At 38.6% G+C, this 23566-nt stretch overlaps 1 protein-coding gene across 2 annotated transcripts in view; it reads right to left on the bottom strand.

Moving 5' to 3' along the window:
• Positions 1 to 7145: 7145 nt before the first annotated feature.
• FAM133A (family with sequence similarity 133 member A) overlaps positions 7146 to 23566 on the bottom strand; it is an 89617-nt gene continuing 73196 nt past the window's right edge. For both annotated transcript variants that reach the window (XM_049107474.1, XM_025431794.3), the window contains one exon: positions 7146 to 10098. In XM_049107474.1, coding sequence (XP_048963431.1) covers positions 9249 to 9998 — 750 coding nt within the window. In that variant the 5' untranslated portion in view covers positions 9999 to 10098 and the 3' untranslated portion in view covers positions 7146 to 9248. The remainder of the gene's footprint in view (positions 10099 to 23566) is intronic.

The raw sequence follows: 23566 nt of genomic DNA, 5'->3' as shown, positions 1-23566 counted from the left end.
GTTTTGTGGATTGTTCCATTGGACTTCTTAAAGGGGAATTTTGAGAGTCCCCCTTAAAATTTCTTGCAGAGCTGGTTTGGAGGTCACATATTCTTTCAGTTCCTACCTGTCTTGGAAGCTCTTTATCTCTCCTTCCATTCTGAATGAGAGCCTTGCGGGATAAAGTATTCTTGGTTGCATGTTCTTCTCATTTAGGACCCTGAATATATCCTGCCAGCCCTTTCTGGCCTGCCAGGTCTCTGTGGAGAGGTCTGCTGTTACCCTAATACTCCTCCCCATAAAAGTCAGGGATTTCTTGTCTCTTGCTGCTTTAAGGATCTTCTCTTTATCTTTGGAATTTGCAAGCTTAAGTATTAAATGTCGAGGTGTTGAATGGTTTTTATTGATTTTAGAGGGGGATCTCTCTATTTCCTGGATCTGAATGCCTGTTTCCCTTCCTAGATTAGAAAAGTTTTCAGCTATGATTTGTTCAAATACATATTCTGGACATTGTCCCTTTCGGTGCCCTCGGGAACCCCAATTAAACGTAGGTTTTTCTTCCTCAGGCTGTCATTTATTTCCCTTAATCTGTCCTCATGATCTTTTAATTGTTTGTCTCTTTTTTCCTTGGTTTCCTTCTTTGCCATTAACTTGCCTTCTATGTCACTCACTCGTTCTTCCACCTCGTTAACCCTCGTCGTTAGGGCTTCTAGTTTGGATTGCATCTCATTCAATTGATTTTTAATTTCTGCCTGATTAGATCTAAATTCTGTAGTCAATTTAGATCTAAATTCTAAAGTCACTCAAGAAGTCTCTTGAGTCCTTTATGTTTTTTTCTAGAGCCACCAGTAGTTTATAATAGTGCTTCTGAATTGGCTTTCTGACATTGAATTTTAATCCAAATTTTGTAACTCTGTGGGAGAGAGGACTGTTCCTGATTCTTTCTTTTGAGGTGAGATTTTCCTTCTAGTCATTTTGCTCAGTGCAGAGTGGCCAAAAACACGTTGTATTAGGAAAAGGAGAAAAAGAAAGAAGAGGAAGAAGGAAAGAAAAAAAAAACAGAAGAAAAAAAGAGAAAAAAAAAAAAGAAGAGAAAAAAAGAGAAAATAAAAGAAAAAGAAAAAGAAAAAAAGGGGGGGGGAAGCAAACGGAAATCAAAAAGCAAAAAAAAAAAAAAAAAAGGGTGAGGGAGTATCCTCTGATTCTGTATACTGTAAATCCCTTGACTTCCCTTGGAACTTTCCAGTGCTGCTTGGTCAATAATTTGTTTTTCCCCTGTCCCTCTAGCTGGGCTTCTGGGGGAGGGGCCTGCTGTGCTGATTTTCAGGTGTTAGCACTTGGGGTTGCTGCTCAGCGAAAGATATTTAACCTGTTTATCTTATGAGGCCACTGTGAGCTCAGTGGGGGTTGTTTACCCTGTGAGGCCCCAGGAGGAACAACAACAGTAGCAGCGGCCAGCTCTCCAGCCCTGGATTCAGCTCCCGCAGTAACTATGGAGCTCTCAGTCTGCAGGGGCCTGGATGCTCCGGGGGCGGGGCCGCTGATCTGCTCAGCTTGGGGAGGAGCGTCCTTGCTGTCCTGTGCCCTCCTGGCCTCTGCCTGTCCCAGGGGGAGGTCGGATCCTGGGCTGTGTCCCCGGTGCCCTGTGCTACTGCACCTGCGCTGTTGGATTCGCGCTCCCTTAGCGGCTCAGCCCCCTCTCCGCGGAGCCGCCGCCTGAGCCCCTCCGAACTGCTCCAGGTCCAGCCGTGTGCGTGCTGCAGCCCTTTAGGGAGCTCAGACGCGGGGTGTGGCGCACTCTCCCCGGGGCGCAGGTGTCTGTTAGTGTCCCAGGGAACCTGAGGGCATCCCCGCCCTCCTGGGGTCCTGCTCTAACTCCCTGCGAGCCCCTTTCCGCCCGGGAAGGTCGGTGCAGCTCCTGCTCCTCCGGGACGGGGCTCTCCTGTCCTGGGGACACTCGCCCCGGCCTCAGCCCGGCTCCTCGCTGGGCCCCTCCCCCTCGGATGCCTTTTGTTTCTTTATTTCTTTTTTCCCGTCTTCCTACCTTGATAGAAGCGTGAACTCTTCTCACTGTAGCATTCCAGCTGTTCTCTCTTTAAATCTCAGGCTAAATTCGTAGATTTTCAGGATGATTTGAAGGTTATCTAGGTAATTTGGTGGGGAGAGGTGACTTGGGAACCCTACTCTTCCGCCATCTTGCCCCTCCTTCAAGACCATTTATAAACATTGGGAATTTTTCTACCTGTCTTCCTGTTGTTTAAGAAAAGGTTTTTAGACATGAGATTTCACTAATTTAAAAAATGAGTTTCTTAGAAGTGAGAATTAAGTGACTGCATTAGTTTTCTATCACTGCTTAACAAATTACTACAAATCTAGTGGCTTAAAAACAGCATGTATTTATTCTTTCACAGTTTTAATTATCCAGGAATCTTGATATGGCCCTAACTGAGTCAGGAATACTCTGATCTTAGTCAAAGGTTCAGAGATCTCAAGATCTCTCACTGTAGATGTTGCCCAGGCTGTGTTCATTCCTGGAGGAATAAAAGCTGTGATGTGATTTATAATAAGAAATATCGGTGCACCTGGGTGGCTCAGGTGGTTAAGTGTCTGCCTTCAGCTCAGGCCATGATTCCGGGGTCATGGGATCAAGTCCTGCATCAGGGAATATATGCTAAATATATATATATGTATATATATATATATATATACACACCATATAATACATATATATATATAAAACATGTAAAATGTTTACAGCTTTAAAGAATGCATTAAAAATAATAATGCTCTTCATTTGGGTTTGTCTCTTGTTTTCTGTCGATTAGAGTTAAGTTTTGCAACCTGGGATGGAATGCTACATAATGATGGAGACACACAATGTATATCTGTACCTTGTGGTGATGTAAATTTTATAATTTATACATGCTGTTGCTAATTTCTCAATGGCATACTTACTGTTTTTCTCTTGTAAGTATGAAGTAATTTGTGGGAAGACCATGAGAAATCATTCATTTTAAGACCATGAAAATATCCTCCTGCCTGATCAAACTGGACATTCTAGAATTAGTGTCTGTTGATAATTTTTGCCTCTATTAATTTTAATTCTGATGGCTTCAGATGATGATTTTTATAACTGCAGGAATCTCTACAACTTTATCAGAGATTATCCTACTCTTCAACTGTTTTTATGTATTTATTTATGTATTTATTAATAGTATAATGGATATTTATATCTTCAATGTTTTGTAAACCAACAATGAATTCATTTTGGACATATTTTTGGGATGCCTGTGTGGTTGTGTTTTCTCTGCAGCTAAGCTGTAATCTTCCCAACAGTGGGAGCTGTACCGTGCTTCTGTTTTATTCCTATTAAATTTCTTTCTTCCTTCTCTCTCTCTCTCTCTCTCTCTCTCTCTCTCTCTCTCTCTCTCTCTCTCCCCCCTCTCTCTCCTAATCCAGAGCTCTGTTTATCACTTACTAAAGACTGAATAAATGACCAAAGGTCTTGAGGATGCTGACAATGACATTTGTAGCTTCAAGCCATAGATATCATGTGGTTGCCCTCTGTGGATCACTGTAGTCACTACCAAATAAAATATTGGAAGTTTAATATGGATCTTTGTGATAATTGTTTAAGATACTGTTAATAAAGTATACTTCAAAGGCTATCTTCATTAGGCACCCAAACTATAGTATGTAATTAATCATGCACATTTCACTAAAATCTCAAGCACTAATTTTGTTTATATTGTATATAAAAAGTCACATAGCTAAGTTTGGTTTCAATTTCTTTTACTACTCTATTGAGTCTGATGCTCCTTCTATTGCAATATCGTTTCTTTAATACAAAACACGTTCTGATTCTCATTTCCCATTTGAATTTCCTTGGCTTGTTTCTCCCATGATAGTCTAAGGCAACAGAAACAGATAATTATTTTCTTATAACTTCAAAAATCTATACAGGATATTGACTTTGGATATAGTGCATTATTAGTGGATTAAAAGTAAATTACCCTTTGCAGTTAATTTCGAAGAATATGAGTTTTTTATATCATACAAATTACTTGCAGGCTCTTAAGATTTCAGAATTTCTTTAGGAAAATTTGTGTTTGTATAACATATATATATATATATATATATATAAATATATATATATATATAAACATATATCTTTCTATCCTCTGCCATATATCATTTCATGTAGGATACACACAAATATGTTGTTTTTCCTCTATATACTTCATTCATTATTTCCAAGGTGACTCAGTGGCAGGAATTTCAACTTCAACAAATTCCTTTTTTTCTTCAAGGACTTCCTCCCTTCTATCTTAGCACATTTTGTAGGCGAAGGTATTCTCTAAAGACATTAGATGTTGGTAGTTGATGTCTTAAGAGACTTCTGAGTCCCCGTTCAGGGATTTTAATGTACTGTCTCAAGCTTCTAAAACTAGCCTCTCCTGACATTTCTGTGTGTTCTGTATTTCACTGAAGAAACTTCATCTTAATCCAGTTTTTGCTGCAATCTTCAGGTTTGGACTAAAGCTTTTTATACACACATACACACATAGATGCCCATGCCCACAGGCACAAATGAAGGATTATTTTAAAGGAAATCATTGGCGAAAAAATTAATAATCCTAGTTTTGAGTCCATCTTAATATTAATACAGACTGGTGTGGCATTAGGGTCATTTCTTTATAAATAGATGAGGATATCTGTTAGGAGTAACAAGCTGGTATAGTTGGTGATAGCATTGTACTAGACATTTTTTAACAGCATTATTTAAAGTATATCCCCAAATTAAAGATAATTCAACAAAGAGGCTAACATATTAGAATTAGAAATGTTTCCTGAATGACATATTAGGGAAATTTATTTGCTTTCTATCTCCAGCTTTTCACAAATTTACTCCTCCATTTTTTATTTATATTCTGGGAATTTTAGAAAATGATATTTGAGAAAGCTTAAAGATAAAGCTCTTATCACAGGACAAAACAATTATTTTAGACCTTTTAAGGCTAATTTTGATATAATATCCGTTTTTTTGGTAGCAACACATTTTTCTATAGTATATTTTTATCAGTTGAATAATCAGAATCAAACATTAAAAGTATTGTATCATCTTTTTCTTGGAACCTAATTTTTTTCATAAAAAACTGAATGAAAAATATATCATTTATCTACATTTCAAAGTAGAGTCTTTTGTTCTCTGATTTATTTTTACTGTTTTTATTACATTTCTAGGTATTTTGAGTTCAATCTATATGTTTCTGAATTTTATTCTTATCTTTACTTGAATTTTTTCAGAAGATTGTGAAAATGTTAGTCTTCTTTTGCACATATGTTATGCCAAGAGTGACACTGTAATATAGTAAAAGCATGCAGGCCCCAGATGATTACAGCTGCATTCACAGCCTGAGTGTGCCACTGAGTAGCTGCTTTTTTTTTTTTTTTTTTGAGAGAGAGAGAGGGAGGGAGGGAGAGAGTGGAGGGAAGGGCAAAGTGGAGAGAGAACCTTAAGAGGGCTCCATACCCAGCGTGGAGCCCAAAGCAGGGCTAGATCTCACAACCCTAAAATTATGACCTAAGCCAAACTCGAGAGTCTGATGCTTAACCAACTGAGCCACCCAGGTGACCCTGATAGTGTGATTTTATAGAAAAATAACTATGGCTTCCTTATTTATATGATATAAGCAATTGCCAATTTCTTCAAATAGTCATTATGAGGGTTAAATTATTTATTTATTTATTTATTTATTTATTTATTTATTTATTTATTTATTTATTTTATTGGAGTTCAATTTGCCAACGTATGGCATAACACCCAGTGCTCATCCCATCAAGTGCCCCCCTCAGTGCCCATCACCCAGTCACCCCCACCCCCCGCCCACTTCCCTTTCTACCACCCTTTGTTTATTTCCCAGAGTTAGGAGTCTCTCATGTTCTGTCTCCCTTTCTGTTATTTCCCACTCATTTTTTCTTTCTCCTTTATTCCCTTTCACTATTTTTTATATTCCCCAAATGAGTGAGACCATATAATGTTTGTCCTTCTCCGATTGACTTTTTTCACTCAGCATAATACCCTCCAGTTCCATCCACGTCGAAGCAAATGGTGGGTATTTGTCGTTTCTAATGGCTGAGTAATATTCCATTGTATACATAAACCATATCTTCTTTATCCATTTATCTTTCGATGGACACTAAGGCTTCTTCCACAGCTTGGCTATTGTGGACATTGCTGCTATAGACATTGGGGTGCAGGTGTCCTGGCGTTTTACTGCATCTGTATCTTTGGGGTAAATCCCCAGCAGTGCAATTGCTGGGTCATAGGGCAAATCTATTTTTAACTCTTTGAGGAACCTCCATACGGTTTTCCAGAGTGGCTGCACCAGTTCACATTCCCACCAACAGTGCAAGAGGGTTTGAGGGTTAAATTAAATAACATGTGTAAACATTTAGTTCAGGTCTGGCAAATAGGCAGTACTTGAAATATGGTGGCAGATAATGCTATTTGAGTGCACATGTCCCTTTGAATTATTTTTGTATCCTTTGGGTAAATACCTAGTAGAGCAATTGCTGGATCATAGGGTAGTTCTATTTTTAACTTCCTTATGAATCATATAAAGCAAGTCACTAATAACTCAAGTGCTTTTCACATAAGGGATAAATTATTTTGTTTTCAATCTGGAGCCTACATGTTAAATGTTCACCTAAATCTATTTAATCTATTGTCCTCTACATAGTTCCATATCACTTTATCATATCATCTATACTTATATGTAAGAAAAAAAGAATTCCTCCTCCTTATCAAATCCCCAAGAATGCTTTTAAAATTTCCTTCCTGAACTCTTTACTGGAATATTATTTTGGCTATAATCAGAGGAATAATGAAATAGTTTTACTTTCCAGATAGTCAGCATTGCTGATAAACATAAAATGTTATCCTAGACCACCCACTTCCTCAGTCATTACATAAAAGCTAGTGCAAATAAAATGACACTTCCTTCTACTATGGCAAAAAATGATCACCTCTGAAACAATCTGAAGAAATATATGATAGAAGACACATGAATTATTTTATGTAAATAACAAAACAGACATTCTATAATGTTATGATATTAGATTAGGTTAAGTGATGCTGTGGTAATAAAAAAAGACCCAAAATCTCAGTGGATTAACATATAACAGTTTATTTCTTACTCTCAAAACGTACACTGCAAGTCCATAAGCTCTCCAGGGCAGGTCCCTTATAAACAGTAACTTAGAGATACAGGCTGCATCCATCTTATAAGTACGTCATTTAGAATACATTGCTTTCAGGTCACCATGGTAGGTAGAGAGAGAGCTTCATGGTCATGCAGGATATTTTGCTGCTCCAGTATTGAAATGACACCTCATTTCTGTTTACAACTTCTCTAAAAAATCTCTCTGCTAGAAGTATTAAAATGGCATTGCCTAACTAGAAAGGGCTAGGAAGTGAATAGGAGCACACAGATATTTGGTAAACTGTTAATGTCATTGCTATATTGTACAAATAATATACGATTATTTTTATATTTTAATGAAAAACAATTTTGGAAAACTATATGGATATAAAATATCCCTTAAATACAATATTTTTATCAGCATATATAGTTTTTTTGTTTTGTTTTGTTTTTTTTTAGAAAACAACTTTATGAAGTTTTAAGGTGATCTAACAAGACATTACATTTATAATGTTTCAAGAGCCTTACTGAGAGATTCTGATATTTCAAATGCAAAAATTTGGGGAGCCAATATTTATTAACTTGATGTTTTCTATCTTTGTAACGACTTTACCTGTAATTCAACAGAGCTGATATGAAATCAGCTATTAAAAATAGCTATCAATTCTCCCATCATGCCAAAATACTCTGTAAATATGACATTACTATAGCACATCCTCTGTAACAGGTGGCTTTTTTTTTTGAGACATCAATTGATAACTTGTATTACTCCAATATATATATATAAAATAAAAATAATTCTCAACTTATTTCAGCATTACTGGTAAACATGAACCAGCAACAAACACGAGGCACCAAAACTTAGTAAAATATGACACAGGAAGATCAAAGATGTCATTATCTCCTAAATTGAACTCCTATTTTAATTCAATACTAATGTTTAACACATGGAACTTTTAAACAGCATACTTACTAAGATTTTGGCAGTAGTTTTATGTAACAAGACACATAGCATACTAGAGGTCTGGCATTTAACTTGCTTACAGTGAACAAGCTTCAATATGAAGGCATTAATTTTTTTAAAAAACCTTCTTTTTACATGCTATTTTATCAAGTGTGCAATTAAAACTAGTAATGAAATATAGTTAGATTAAGAAATTACAAACTTGTATCCTAAGCACAAATCATATAAAAAGGATTACTGGTTGTATAGAATATCCTTGTATAATCAAAAATCAATAGTATAAAACATGCAAAATATTTCAGAATCTTTATTAATCAAAAAATACCAGGGTTTATTTAAAATGATTCCCCTCAAAGGGTATCAAAGTTAATTCAAATAATGTAACACTCTAATGCTAAACATTATTCAGTACTGTTGAAGTGGAGGTAAATTTCATAGAACTGGGGGCTTACTTACACTTCCTGTCTTCTTGTTCACTTGAAACAGCATACAACATCCCAGAATTTCACTCAATAAGAAAAGAATGGTTGCTGCACTGGCAAAAATAGGATGTGTAAAGATCAAAGGCACACTATTCAGCTAGCCAGAGTGATATCAAACTTTCCCCCCCACAAGCCCTTTCCCCATGTAAACTAAAATTTATTAAGAAGTAAAATAATCTTCAAGAGTAAGGATTCTGATATTAATACATGTTTCAAAAATGTCAACTATAGTCATCTAGATATTTCTGATTATATTTTAAAGATTTATCTGAATTATATACTTTTAAATTAGATATATTTTGGGGGTCAAAATTATCTAAAACATTTAAGTCAATTCCAAATGTTTTAACCACTAATATGAACAACAGGATTTTAGCTCTCAGAAGAATCAACAATTGGAAGGAAAAACACAAAAACAAACAAAATTATATATTTATGCTGCAGGCAACGATTATGGCCCTTTCTGGCACAGTGGCATATGACTGGCACTCAGTCCAGGTATAATTCTACTAGCACAGGGAAATACATGCATTTTGGTAAATATGACTTAACATTCACAGTTGAAGTTTTTCTTAAATCCTTGCTTTTTAAAATAGGAAAATCTTAACTTTTTTCTTGTTATCCTGACTTGTGACTTGAACCCGACTTCTTTTTCTTCTTACTATGTTTCTTGTGCTGTTTCTTCTTCCTCTTCTTCTTCTTCTTTGCTTTTTCTGTTGCTTTTTCTCGCTCTTCATGTCTTCTCTTCTTTTTTGCTTGCACTTCCTCTTCATAATCTGATTCTGATGAGGATTCTGAAGACAAAGGTTTATCTTCAGGATAAGTCTTCTTTCTTTTTTTGCTGAGACTTCTAATATACTTTTCTTTCTCTGTTTCATCTTTTGACTTCTTTTTCTTTTTTACAGATTCCTTGCTCTCTGATCCAGATTCATATGTAGAACTTTCTGATGATTTGTATGAATGGTTCTTCTTTTTCTTTCTCTTTTTTCCTTGTTTCTTTTCCTCATTCTCAGAATCTGAACTGCTTGAAGAATCAGAGCTTGATGAAGACGATGAAGATCGACAAGATTTCTTCTTTTTCTTTTTCTTTTTTCCCCTTTTCTTAGAAGACCTCTCATTTCCACTCAATAATTTCTCTCTGCTTTTTTCTAATTCTTTTTTCCAATTCTCATTCATTTTTTCTTCAAATTCAGCTAATGCCTTGGAGCCTTTCTTTTTATTTTCTAATTGTTTCTTCACTTCTTCCCAGGTAGGCCTTGGCCGATTCAGATAATCTTGTATTGTTGGGCCTGTAGACTGAGTTGGGCCCCTCCATCTGGCCATTGCTATAGGATTCATATAGGCCACTCGATTATCCCGCTTCCCCATTGTGCCTACTGGTTCCAAGAGAAGACTCTCAATGCTAAGAAGAATAAAGATAAACCCTTCTTTGGTTCTTCACCTGCTGATATATCAAGCAGGCCCCATTCTGTTAGGGAAGCAGAAGGAAATGGTTATAAAACACCTTTAATATATATACAGCAAAACACATTGGTTTAATTGTTCACTATCATATAGTACAGTAGAAATTTTTAAAATTTTAGACCTTGGGAACAAAGAATATAGACATTTAAGACTTTTGCATACTTTAGATATTGTGGTATGAATATAACAATGGATTTTATATACCCCATATAAGGTTCTGACTTATCTAAATTTTAAATAAATACTTCCTTTTATATTATATGATATTTTTCTTTCCTTCATTTGGCCTTATACAGTATAAAAAGATAAATTTCTATAGCTAAATTCTATGTGAGGCAGATCTCCTCCAATTTAAAAAAGTCCGCTCTGACAGAAACCTAGGAATCATACCTGAAAAATTCTCTCCCTCAATCTCACATCTAATCCATTAGTATAACTGCTTTTTAAGACTTCACAATAGGTTCCATACACATTCACTTCTCTCCAAATATATTGTCATCAATTTAGTCCAGGTACTATCATCTCTCACTTGGATTATTAATCTCTAGTATTGATTAAATGTTATTATCTGCCAGGGACTGCTTAGTGTTTTGCAGTGGATTATCTTATTCAATCTCTAGACTAATCCTATGAGGTTGATTCTATTATTATTTCTATTTCACAGTTGAATAAACTGGTCTTAGAGAATTTGACTAATTTGCATAAAGTAGCAGTTAATAAATGTCCAAATTAGGATTTAAACCAAAGCAGCCGGACTCCAAGCCCTGAACACCTAACATAACACTCTATTATCTCTTTACATCAGCCTCTTAATTGATAACCTTCTTTTTTAAAATTTTTTTTATTAATAATAAATTTACTTTTTATTGGTGTTCAATTTGCCAACATACAGAATAACACCCAGTGCTCATCCCGTCAAGTGCCCCCTCTCAGTGCCCATCACCGACTCACCCCCACTCCCCGCCCTCCTCCCCTTCCACCACCCCTAGGTCGTTTCCCAGAGTTAGGAGTCTTTATGTTCTGTCTCCCTTTCTGATATTTCCTACCCATTTCTTCTCCCTTCCCTTCTATTCCCTTTCACTATTATTTATATTCCCCAAACGAATGAGAACATATAATGTTTCTCCTTCTCCGATTGACTTATTTCACTTAGCATAATACCCTCCAGTTCCATCCACATTGAAGCAAATGGCGGGTATTTGTCATTTCTAATGATAACCTTGTTTCTACCCTTACTCTCTTTCATTCCAGCCCCACACTACCATCAGTAGGTCTTAAAACACTACAGTGGCCTTATATTTTAATGAAAATCAAATTCAAACTCCTATAAAAGTCCTATAAGATCTGTCCTGCTTCTCTCTCTTACTTTAATCACTCCTTTTCTCAATTCTATGTTCTCATATATTTCCTTGGTTTATGGAATATGAGAAGCTCCAAGCTTAGTCATCATGTCTAGTGCTACCCCATACTTCAGGTCTCAATTTATTTATATATTTATTTTTATTTATATATTTATTATTAGAAAGGGGGGAAGGTCAGAGGAAGAGAGAGAGGGAGAATCTTAAGCAGGCTCCATGCCAGCAGAGTCCAACGTGGGGTTTGAGGTCCCAACACTGAGATCATGACTTAACTAAAATTAAGAGTTGGATACTTAACCAACTGAGCCACCCAGGTGCCCAGGTCTTAGCTTAATGGTCAATTCCTCTGAAAGGAAACTATTAGTTTAGACTACATAAAATTGCCAATTATATGGACAGACACAGTCATATACCAGCAACTTCATATGTATCCACCTTATATTAAAGTATGTTGCCTTTGAATCTACCCTTCATATATATTATTCTGTATCACAGAGCCTTGTGTCTTTTATTCACATCACTTAGAAAACTGGTGATTATTTTATTTGATTGTGTGTGTGTGTGTGTGTGTGTGTGTGTGTGTGTGTATCCATTACTAATGACAAGGCTGAGAAAAATAAAGGTCATGTTTAATCTGTCTTATTCACCATGGTGTTTCTAGTATCTAGCATGCCCTGCGGCTCATATTAAATAGTCAATAAGTATTGGTTCAGTAGTAACAAACAAATGAATGGATAGATGGGTGTATGGCTCTGAGAGAAAGGAGGATTCAGGGCAGCTTCCTAGAGATGGTGATGTCTGCACAGGATTTTATTTTATTTTTTTTAAATTTTTTATTGGAGTTCAATTTGCCAGCAGATAGCATAATCTCATCCCGCCAAGTGCTCATCCTGTGAAGTGCTGCCCTCAGTGTCCATCACCCAGTCACCAAAACCCCCAACGCACCTGCTCTTCCACTACCCCTTGTTCATTTCAGAGTTAGCTGTCTCTCATGTTTTGTCACCCTCACTGATATTTTCACTCGTTTTCTCTCCTTTCCCTTTATTCCCTTTCACTAACTTTTATATTTCCCAAATGAATGAGACCATATAATGTTTGTCTTTCTCCGACTGACTCACTTCACTCAGCATAATACTCTCCAGTTCCATCCACATCGAAGCAAATGGTGGGTATTTGTTGTTCCTAAAGGCTGAGTAATATTCCATTGTGTGTGTGTGTGTGTGTGTGTGTGTGTGTGTATATATATATATATATATATATATATATACACACACACATCTTCTTTACCCATTCATCTTTCGATGGACACATGGACACCAAGGCTCCTTCCACAGTTTGGCTATTGTGGACATTTTTGCTATAAACATTGGGATGCAGGTGTCCTGGCGTTTCACTGCATCTGTAACTTGGGGTAGGTAAATCCCCAGAAGTGCAATTAGTGGGTCATAGGGCAGTTCTATTTTTAACTCTTTGAGGAACCTCCACAAAGTTTTCCAGCATGGCTGTAACCAACTCACATTCCCACCAACAGTGCAAGAGGGTTCCCCTTTCTCCACATCCTCTCCAACATTTGTGGTTTCCTGCCTTGTTAATTTTCCCCATTCTCACTGGTGTGAGGTGGTATATCTCATTGTGGTTTTGATTTGTATTTCCCTGATGGCAAGTGATACGGAGCATTTTCTCATGTGCTTCTGGGCCATGTCTATGTCTTCCTCTGTGCAATTTCTGTTCATGTCTTTTTCCCATTTCATGATTGGATTGTTTTTTTCTTTGCTGTTGAATTTAAGAAGTTCTTTATAGATCTTGGATACTAGCCCTTTATCTGATATGATATTTGCAAATATCTTTCCCATTCTGAAGGTTGTCTTTTAGTCTTGTTGACTGTTTCTTTTGCTGTGCAAAAGCTTCTTATCTTGATGAAGTCCCAATAGTTCATTTTTGCTTTTGTTTCTCTTGCCTTCATGGATATACCTTGCAAGAAGTTGCTGTGGCCAAGTTCAAAAAGGGTGTTGCCTGTGTTCTCCTCTAGTATTTTGATGGAATTTTGTCTCACATTTAGATCTTTCATACATTTTGAGTTGATCTTTGTGTATGATGTAAGAGAATGGTCTAATTTCATTCTTCTGCACACAGATGTCCAATTTTCCCGGCACCATTTATTGAAATGGTTTTGGGGGATCCCTGGGTGGCGCAGTGGTTTAGCGCCTGCCTTTGGCCCAGGGCGCGATCCTGGAGACCCGGGATCGAGTCCCATGTCGGGCTCCCGGTGCATGGGGCCTGCTTCTCCCTCTGTCTGTATCTCTGCCTCTCTCTCTCTCTCTCTCTCTCTCTCATAAATAAATAAAAATTAAAAAACAAAGAAATGGTTTTGGTGACTGTCTTTTTTCCAGTGGATAGTCTTTCTTGCTTTGTTGAATATTAGTTGATCATAAAGTTGAGGGTCCATGTCTGGATTCTCTGTTCAGTTCCATTGATATATCTTTGTGCCAGTACAACACTGTCTTGATGACCACAGCTTTGTAGTACAACCTGAAATCTAGCATTGTAATGCTCCCAGCTATGGTTTTCTTTTTTAATATTCACCTGGCTATTTGGGGTCTTTTCTGATTACACACAAATCTTAAGATAATTTGTTCCAACGCTCTGAAGAAAGTCCATGTTATTTTGATAGGGATTGCATTAAACGTGTATATTGCCCTAGGTAGCATTGACATTTTCACAATATTAATTCTGCCAATCCATGAGCATGGAATATTTTCCATCTCTTTGTGTCTTCCTCAATTTCTTTCAGAAGTGTTCTGTAGTTTTCAGGGTATAGATCCTTTACCTCTTTGGTTAGGTTTATTCCTAGGTATCTTCTGCTTTTGGGTGCAATTGTAAGTGGGATTGACTCTTTCTCTTTCTTCAGTCTCATTGTTAGCATGTAGAAATGCCACTGATTTGTGGGCATTGATTTTGTATCCTGCCACACTGCCGAATTGCCATATGAGTTGTAGCAATCTTGGGGTGGAGTCTTTTGGATTTTCTATATACAGTATGATGTCATCTGCAAAGAGGGAGAGTTTGATTTCTTCTTATCCCATTTGAATGCCTTGTATTTCTTTTTGTTGCCTGATTGCCGAGGCTAGGACTTCCAGTACTATGTTGAATAGCAGTGGTGAGAGTGGACATCCATGTCTTGTTCCTGATCTTAGGGGAAAGGCTCCCAGTGTTTCCCCATTGAGAATGATATTTGCTGTGGGCTTTTCATAGATGGCTTTTAAGATGCTGATGAATGTTCCCTCTATCCCTGCACTCTGAAGAGTTTTGATCAGGAATGGATGCTGTATTTTGTCAAATCCTTTCTCTACATCTAATGATAGGATCATATGGTTCTTGTTTTTTCTCTTGTTGATATGATCTATCACATTTATGGCTTACAAGTGTTGAGCCAACCTTGCATCTCAGGGATAAATCTCACTTGGTCGTGGTGAATAATCTCCTTTATTTATTTATTTATTCATAGACACACAGAGAGAGAGAGAGAGAGAGAGAGGCAGAGTGAGAGGGAGAAGCAGGCTCCATGCAGGGAGCCCAATGCCGGACTCGATCCCAGGTCTCCTGGATCACTCCCCAGGCTGCAGGTGTCGCCAAATCGTTGCGCCACCAGGGCTGCCCGAATAATCTTCTTAATGTACTGTTAGATCCTATGGACTAGTATCTTATTGAGAATTTTTGCATCTGTGTTCATCAGGGATATTGGCCTATAATTCTTCTTTTTGGTGGAGTAGTTGTCTGGTTTTGGAATTAAGGTGATGCTGGCCTCTTATAACGAGTTTGGAAACACTCCATCTCTTTCTATCTTTCCGAACAGCTTTAGTAGAATAGGTATGGTTTCTTCTTTAAACGTTTGATAGAATTCCCCAGGGAAGCCTTCTGGCCCTAGACTTTTGTGTCTTGGGAGGTTTTGGATGACTGCTTCAATTTCCTCCCTGGTTTTTGGCCTGTTCAGGTTTTCTATTTCTTCTTGTTACAGTTTTGGTAGTTTGTGGTTTTCCAGAAATGCCCCCATTTCTTCCAGATTGCTTAATTTATTGGCATATAGCTGCTCACAATAAGTTGTTAAAATCACTTTTATCTCCTTGGTATTGGTAGCGATCTGTCCATTCTCATTCATGATTTTATTAATTTGAGTCTTCTCTCTCTTCTTTTTAATAAGGTTGGCTAATGGTTTATCTATCTTATTCATTGTTTCAAAGAACCAACTCCTGGTTTTGTTGATCTGTTCCACAGTTCTTCTGGTCTCGATTTCATGGAGTTCTGCTAGAATCTTTATTAATTATCTTCTTCTGCTGGGTGTAGGATCTCTTTGCTGTTTTTCTCCAGTTCCTTTTGGTGCAAGGTTAGCTTTTGTATTTGAGTTCTTTCCAGTTTTTGGATGGATGCTTGTATTGCGATGTATTTCCCCCTCAGGAATGCTTTTGCTGTATCTCAAAGATTTTGAACAGTTTTGTCTTCATTCTCACTGGCTTACATGAATCTTTCTAAGTCTTCTCTAATTTCCTGGTTGACCCTTTCATCTTTTATCAGGATCCTCTTTAACCTCCACATATTTGAAATCCTTCCAAACTTCTTCTTGTGATTTAGTTCTAGTTTCAAAGCATTACGGTCTGAAAATATGCAGGGGATGATCCCAATTTTTGGTATCAGTTAAGACCTGATTTGTGACCCAGTATGTGGTCTATTCTGGAGAAAGTTCCATGTGCTTTAGAATGTGTATTCAGTGTGTTTGGATGTAAAGTTCTGTAAATATCTGTGAAATCCATGTGGTTCAGTGTATCATTAAAGCTCTTGTTTCTTTGGAGATGTTGTGCTTAGAAGATGTGTCGATTATAGAAAGCCCTGTGTTCAAGTCACCAAGTATAAGTGTATTATTATCTAAGTATATCTTAGCTTTGGTTATTGATTGATATATTTGGCAGCTCCCACATTCGGGGCATAAATATTCATGATTATTAGGTCCTCTTATTGGATAGATCCCTGAAGTATGATATAGTGTCCCTCTTCATCTCTCACTACAGACTTTGGGATAAACTTTAATTTATCTAATATAAGGATAGCTACCCTGCTTTCTTTTGAGGACCATTGAATGGTAAATGGTTCTCCAACCTTTCATTTTCAGGCCCAACGTGTCCTTAGGTCTCAAATGAGTCTCTTGTAGACAGCAAATAGATGGTCTTGCTTTTTTAATCAGTCTGAAACCCTGCACCCTTTGATGGGGTAATTAAGCCCATTCACCTTCAGAGTTACTATTGAAAGATACGAAATTAGTGTCATCATGATACCTATTCAGTCCCTGTTTTTGTGGATTGTTTCCTTGGACTTCCCCTTTCTTTTACAGAGTCCCTCTTAATATTTCTTGCAGAGCTGGTTTGGTGGTCACAGATTCTTTCAGTTCCTGCCTATCTTGGAAGCTCTTTATCTCTATTATTCTGAATGAGAGCCTTGCTGGGAAAAGTATTCTTGGTTGCAGGTTCTTGTCATTTAGGACCCTGAATATATCCTGCTAACCCTTTCTGGCCTGCCAGGTCTCTGTGGAGAGGTCTCCTATTACCCTAATACTTCTCTCCATAAAAGATAGGGATCTCTTGTCTCTAATAACTTGCTTTTCCCCTGTCCTTCGAGCTGGTCTTCTGGTGGAGGGGGCCTCTCTGCTGATTCTCAGGTGTGTGCACCTTGGCGAGCTGCCCAGTCCCCTGCCAGGTGCGCGGCTCAGTGGGAACTATTTATCCTGTGAGGCCCCTGCTCAGTCCCAGGTACAAGGTGACACCAGGAGGAAGATCAACAGTGGTGGCGGCCAGCTCTCCAGCTCTGGAGTCAGCTCCCGTAGTTACTACCGCAGCTTCCAGTCCGCAGGGGCCTGGATGCTCCTGGGGTGTGGGGATACCGATCTGCACAGCTCGGGGCCTCCCAGCGGCAGGAGCTTCCTCACTGTATTGGGCCCTCCTGGCCTCTGCCTGTCCCAGGGGGAGTGCCGGATCTTGGGCTGTGTCCCCTGGCGCCCTTGCCTCCAGGGCCTGCGCCACTGGGACTGCGTTCCCAGGACTGCGCAGCCCCCTCCGCGTGGAGCCGCTGCCTGAGCCGCAGCTGGAGCTGCTCCTGGGGCCCAGCTGGGTGTGAGCTCCAGCCCCCTTTTTTTTTAACATATTTTTTTAAATTTTTTTAAATTTATTTATGATAGTCACAGAGAGAGAGAGAGAGGCAGAGACACAGGCAGAGGGAGAAGCAGGCTCCATGCACCGGGAGCCCGACGCGGGATTCGATCCCGGGTCTCCAGGATCGCGCCCTGGACCAAAGGCAGGCGCCAAACCGCTGCGCCACCCAGGGATCCCGAGCTCCAGCCCCTTAAGGGAGCTCGGGCCCTGCTGTGTGGCATGCTCTCCTCCAGGGTGGAGTTCTTCTATTAGTGCCCCTGGGAGCCTGAGGGCATCCCTGCCCCTCCTGGGATCCTGCCTGAATTCCCTGGGAGTGTCTTTCTGTCTGGGAAGCTTGGTATAGTTTCTGCTTCTCCAGGACTGGGCTTTCCTGTCCTGGGGGCACTTGCCACTCAGCCTTAGCCTGGCTCCTCGTGCGGGCCCTTCCCTCTTGGATGCTTTATTTATTTATTGTTTTCCATCTTCCTACCTTGATAGAAGCGCGAACTCTTCTCACTGTAGCATTCCATCTGTTCTCTCTTTAAATCTCAGGTCAAATTTGTAAGTTTTCAGGATGATTTGAAAGTTATCTAGGTAAGTTGGTGGGGACAGGTGACTTGGGGACCCTACTCTTCCACCACCTTTTTGTCGGTCCTGTACAGGATTTTAAAGAATAAAAGCACACCCTGGAAATGAAGACATGAAGAACATTCCAGGAAGAGAAAAAAAATGTGAAAATAAACACAAAGATATGAAAGAGCACAATGTGTTTATTTCTGATGGACCCTAAATGTCAAGAATGCAGTGGCTGGAGGTGAGGCTGCAAAGACAGGAAACAGCCTGATCACAGAGCCCCTCTAAAATATATAGTTGTTAGGAAGTTACCAAAGTCCTTTAAAAAAATAAAAAGATGATCAGGTATATCACAGATTTTCCTGTGAGTCTCCATCCTGACTATGACCCATTAAATCAACCTAACATATCTGTTTATCATAAGCTCAATGTCATAGATGTTACAGTGAATCTTGGTGATAGTTTCCTGCATTTTGATTTGTTGTGTTCTTGATTATTATTATCCTACTCTTTTAGATCTATCCAGCTCCTCTTAGGTCTTTCTGTCATTTTCATTCTGACTAATAATCTAAAGATCTATCAGATATTATTGTTTCTTTGACCTTATCATCAAAAGTCCTTAAAAACTTTAGTTCATATTCAACTTGCTGGTTATTTCTGCTACTGGACACTTTAGAATAGCATAATCCATTCTAACTTCAGTTCCTTGAGACCTAGTCCTGACATCATCTAGAGAGATAGGCAATGACCAGTTCATAAAAACTTTGGATGTGATGCTGAGAACGCTGAAATTAATTCTATGAGACTTAAAGTTAATTGGGAGATAATAACTATTTTATACAGGAGAATGATATGCTCATGTTTGAACGTTTAAGAAAAAAATCTTTTACACCATGGAAGTTAGATTACATGCAAGTAAGAATGAAGGCAATGAGATCACTTAAGTATTAATGCAGACAACAAATGAAAGGGTCTAAACTAAAATCAGCAGCATTTTGGATAAAAGAGGGGACTATATGTAAGAAATAGGCAATGCCAATGACTAGATAATATAGGAAATGCCACAGGTTATGGAAATATCTACATTCAGTATTGGGTTCATATAGTTTGAAGTGACTATGAGAATTCTGGATGTAGCTGCACGTATGTAAATTATATGTATGGGTGTTGGTGCTCTGGAATGTAACCTGAGTTAGATATATAGAATTGGCAGTCACTGAGTGAAGGATAAAGCCATGAGAGAAAATTAAACTACCTTGGGGAGGATTTCAAATGAAAAAATGCTTGAGCATTGGATCCAATTTAACAATATTCAAGAGATTGCCAGAGAGAGGGAAACCTATAAATAATACTTCGGAAAATTAGCTAGCATGGTAAGAGTTAGATTGTTATCAGAAAAAAAGTAAGAGTTACAGAAACACAAGAAAGGAGAATAAAGCTTCAGAGTGAGGACAACAATTCTCAAAGGTTTATGTTCATGAATTTAATTTGAGCAATTTTTATATATCGAAAGTTTGCGAAGAAAACTAAATGTCCATCAATAACGAATAAGTTTGGGGAGCTGGGTGGCTCAGTCATTTAAGCATCTAACTCTTGAATTTGGCTGAGGTCATGATCTCAGGATCAAGGGACTGAGTCCCATGTCGAGCTCTACATTGAATGTGGAGTCTGCTTGAGATTCTTTCTCCCTCTCCCTCAGCCCCTCCTTCTGCTCACATGCACTTTTTACATTAAAAACTTATGTAAATGAATATATAAAATCTTTTTAAAAATTCAAAAAACAGGGATGCCTGGGTGGCTCAGGGGTTGAGCACCTGCCTTGGGCTCAGGTCTTGATCCTGGGGTCCGGGATCAAGTCCCATGTCAGGCTCCTTGTGGGGAGCCTGCTTTTCCCTCTGCCTATGTCTCTGCCTCTCTCTCTGTCTCTCATGAATGAATAAAGTCTTTAAAATATAAAAATAAAAATTCAAAAAACATAACAAATAGGTTATATGAATTACACTATACATATATAATGGAATAGATATCCATAACATAGTTGTTAAGTGAATAGTTCATCAAATGTAAATATTAGTTTTAGTTAACTCTGCATATTGGGGAGGTATTATTTCCTTTTGTATGTTTTTCTATAATGTTTACATTTTCTACAATGAGTAGGTGTCATCTTTACCTTTAAATAATCCAGAAAAAAAGAAGATATCATGGACAACAATATTAAATACAGCAAATGGGAGGCGCCTGGGTGGCTCAATAGTTGACCATCTGCCTTTGGCTCAGGTCATGATGCTGGGGTCCTGGGATAGAGTTCTGCATCAGGTTCCCTGTAGGGAGCCTGCTTCTCCCTCTACCTATGTCTCTGCCTCTCTCTGTGTGTATCTTATAATAAATAAATAAATGAAATCTTTAAAAAAATACAGCAGATGGATCAAGTAAGATAAAATCTTAAAATATCCATTACATCTGGCTATGAGGAAATCATTAGTAAACTTTGCTAATGCAAGTAACCTTTGCTAATTAAGTAGTGAGGGTAGAGGCCAGACCACCACAAGTTAAAGACTTTAAAAGCTAAATGGGAGGTGAGAAGATAGAGATACAGGGTATATGTGTACAGATTCATTTGAGAAGAAAAGTAAAGGGATAAGATGTTAACTATCATGAAGGATACAGAATTAAAGAAATGATTTTTTTGTTTTTGTTACTGAAGGAATTTAAACATATTCATAGGGAACAAGAAGAATGGAGGATAATGAAAGAGTTTTAAGAAGATATAAAAGAGGGGAATAACTAATGTGACAAAACCATTGAGAAAGCAGAGAGGACTCAAAGTCACAGGTAGGAGATGTCTCTTTTTGCAAGAACAAAAGCAAAGAATAAATAAATGGTATGAGTACAGGGCTTTTTTTGTGGAGGGAGAAATGAAAGAGAAAAAGTTGAAGTAGTTCTCACATACTGGCCTTCATTTTTACTCAGTGGTAGGTGCCAAGGTCATCTGTTAAAAGTAAGGCAGGTCCAGGTAAGTTTTGAGACCAATAGCTAAAGTTTTGAAAACTGCAGAAGGGAATAGGAGAGGGTGCTGACACCAGACAAGTTCAGGAAGCCTTCAAAACTGCACACTGAGTAAAAAGAAGAAGCAACACCAACACAGTCTCTTATGCAATCTTTGCTTTTGAATTTAAAATATTTTGTTTCTATTCCAGGAAAAAACTTGATTCTCTGTATCTCTATGAAAAGTATGCTAATTTTGTATAGAGATTAGATACAAGTTGTGACAGTCCTGCTGATAATCTGAGTTATTATAATAATTAAATGTTCAGTCATCCTCAAAATAATTCCCTTTTGACTTGGATAGGAGTTAAGATGGCAGAGTAGCAGGAGGACCATACACTTGCCTCATCCCTGGAACACAGAGAGACAAAAATCAAATCATTCTGAATACCTAGGGAATCAACCTGGGGGTGAAAGAGCAAAATTCACAACTAGAGGGAGGAAAAAGGCCACATCGTGGAAGATAGGTGGTGTGGAGATGGGATTTGGGGTAGAAAAGAATTGCTGGTGCTATAGAGGGGTGTGAGCCCTGATGAGGAAGAAAGAAGGGGAGGGGGAGTCAGGTGTGCACACAGGGCATTGCACAAGAAAAACATTTCCCCAAAACTACTGATGGGGAAAAAAGGATGAGGTACTGATAATCATAAGTTTTTACAAGCAGCAGAGCTCAAAGTCTGAAGTTTTAGAAGTCCTTGCCATTGCCAGAGTAGAGCCTGGCAGGTATAGAGGTGCTCCAGTGGAGGAGAACAGAAAGCTAGTAGTGGACAGCATGGTCTGAGGACCCCCACTGGGACCCACTGGGACAGACGGTTCCCCTTCTTGGAATGCATTTGGGATAGGTGGCACTGCTTCTCTGGCGACAAAAGCACTGATGGACACCACTGAGCTGCTCTATGTATTAGCATAGGCGCAGAGGCAGCTGATGAGGGCAGGTATTCTAGGCACCAGATTTTTGCTACACTTTAACATAAACTCCAAGGTCCTACATGTTCATGCAACTGCCCTTTTGGGACAAATCAGCACCAGCCACAATGCAGCAGGATCCTTCCCAAAAGGATCAGTACAGGCAGTGACACACAAGGTCCCTAAAGTTTGGAGTTTTGAAACACAGCTAGTATGCCTCACATAAAAATACAGGAGTACTGTGGTACCATGTGGACAGATGGCTTGGACACACATAGGGTGAAAGCAGGGATCTGAGGGATGTTGGGACACACAAGGGGAAATTTTTCACTTTTCTGAAAGGGCTTCCTGAACAGTGGCAGGCATGAACTACTCCCCAATCTGGGAATGACAGACATGGCTGATAATATTTTTTCCCCTCCCCATCAGCACAGGACTTCAGTGAACAGAACAGTTCCCACAGTGGAGGCTTGAGCTGCTTACACCAAACTCCACCTCACTGCATTCTTCAGGTTCTTTTTTACTAGGGCAAATGTGCCTGAGAGTCAGAGTAGCAGCAGGATTCTCCCCCAGAAGAACAGCATAAGCCTCTGCACTCATCAAGTCTACTGACCAGAGTGCTGCAAAACTTCAGCTTTAGGGGAAGTATGATCTAGCCAATTTTAACAAGCCGACTAAAACATACCTAGTTAAAACTTGTCACGCAGTGGACAAGGTTCAAACACTGCCCACTGCAAGCAAGGAAAAACTCTGCAGAGGACAAACATGAGGAAAACAGCAGCCAAAACATAAGAGCATAGTGCACACCACATACACATCTGAATCTCCTAATAAATAAAAGTCCAGGGCCAGATGGCTTTCCAGGGGAATTTTACCAAACATTTAAAGAAGAATTAATACCTATTCTTCTGAAACTGCCCCCCCAAAAATAGAAATGGAAGGAAAACTTCCAGACTCCTTCTATGAGTCTAGCATTACCTTGATTCCAAAACCAGGCAAAAACCCCCTAAAAAAGAGAATTACAGGGCAATAACCATGATGAACATGGATACAAAAAGTCTCAACAAGATACTAGCAAATCGAACTCAACAGTACATTATAAGATTTATTCAACAAGATCAAGTGGGATTTACTCCTGGGCTGCAGCATTGGTTCAAGATTCACAAAACAACATGATACACCACATTGATATAAGAAAGGATACGAAACACATGATACTCTCAATAGTTGCAGAAAAAGCATATGACAAAATACAGCTTCCTTTCTGGATAAAAACCTCAACAAAGTAGGGACAGAGTGAACATACCTCAACATCATAAAGGCCATATAAAAAAGACCCACAACTAATACCATCTTCAATAGGGTAAAACTGAGAGCTTTTCCTCTAACATCAGGAACAAAACAAGGATGTTCACTCCCA

This window comes from Canis lupus, chromosome X (genome assembly GCF_003254725.2).
Source record: "Canis lupus dingo isolate Sandy chromosome X, ASM325472v2, whole genome shotgun sequence".
Taxonomy (NCBI): Eukaryota; Metazoa; Chordata; class Mammalia; order Carnivora; family Canidae; genus Canis; species Canis lupus.
The sequence above is the reverse complement of the archived record's forward strand: the minus strand, read 5'-3'. Positions and strand labels throughout refer to the sequence as shown.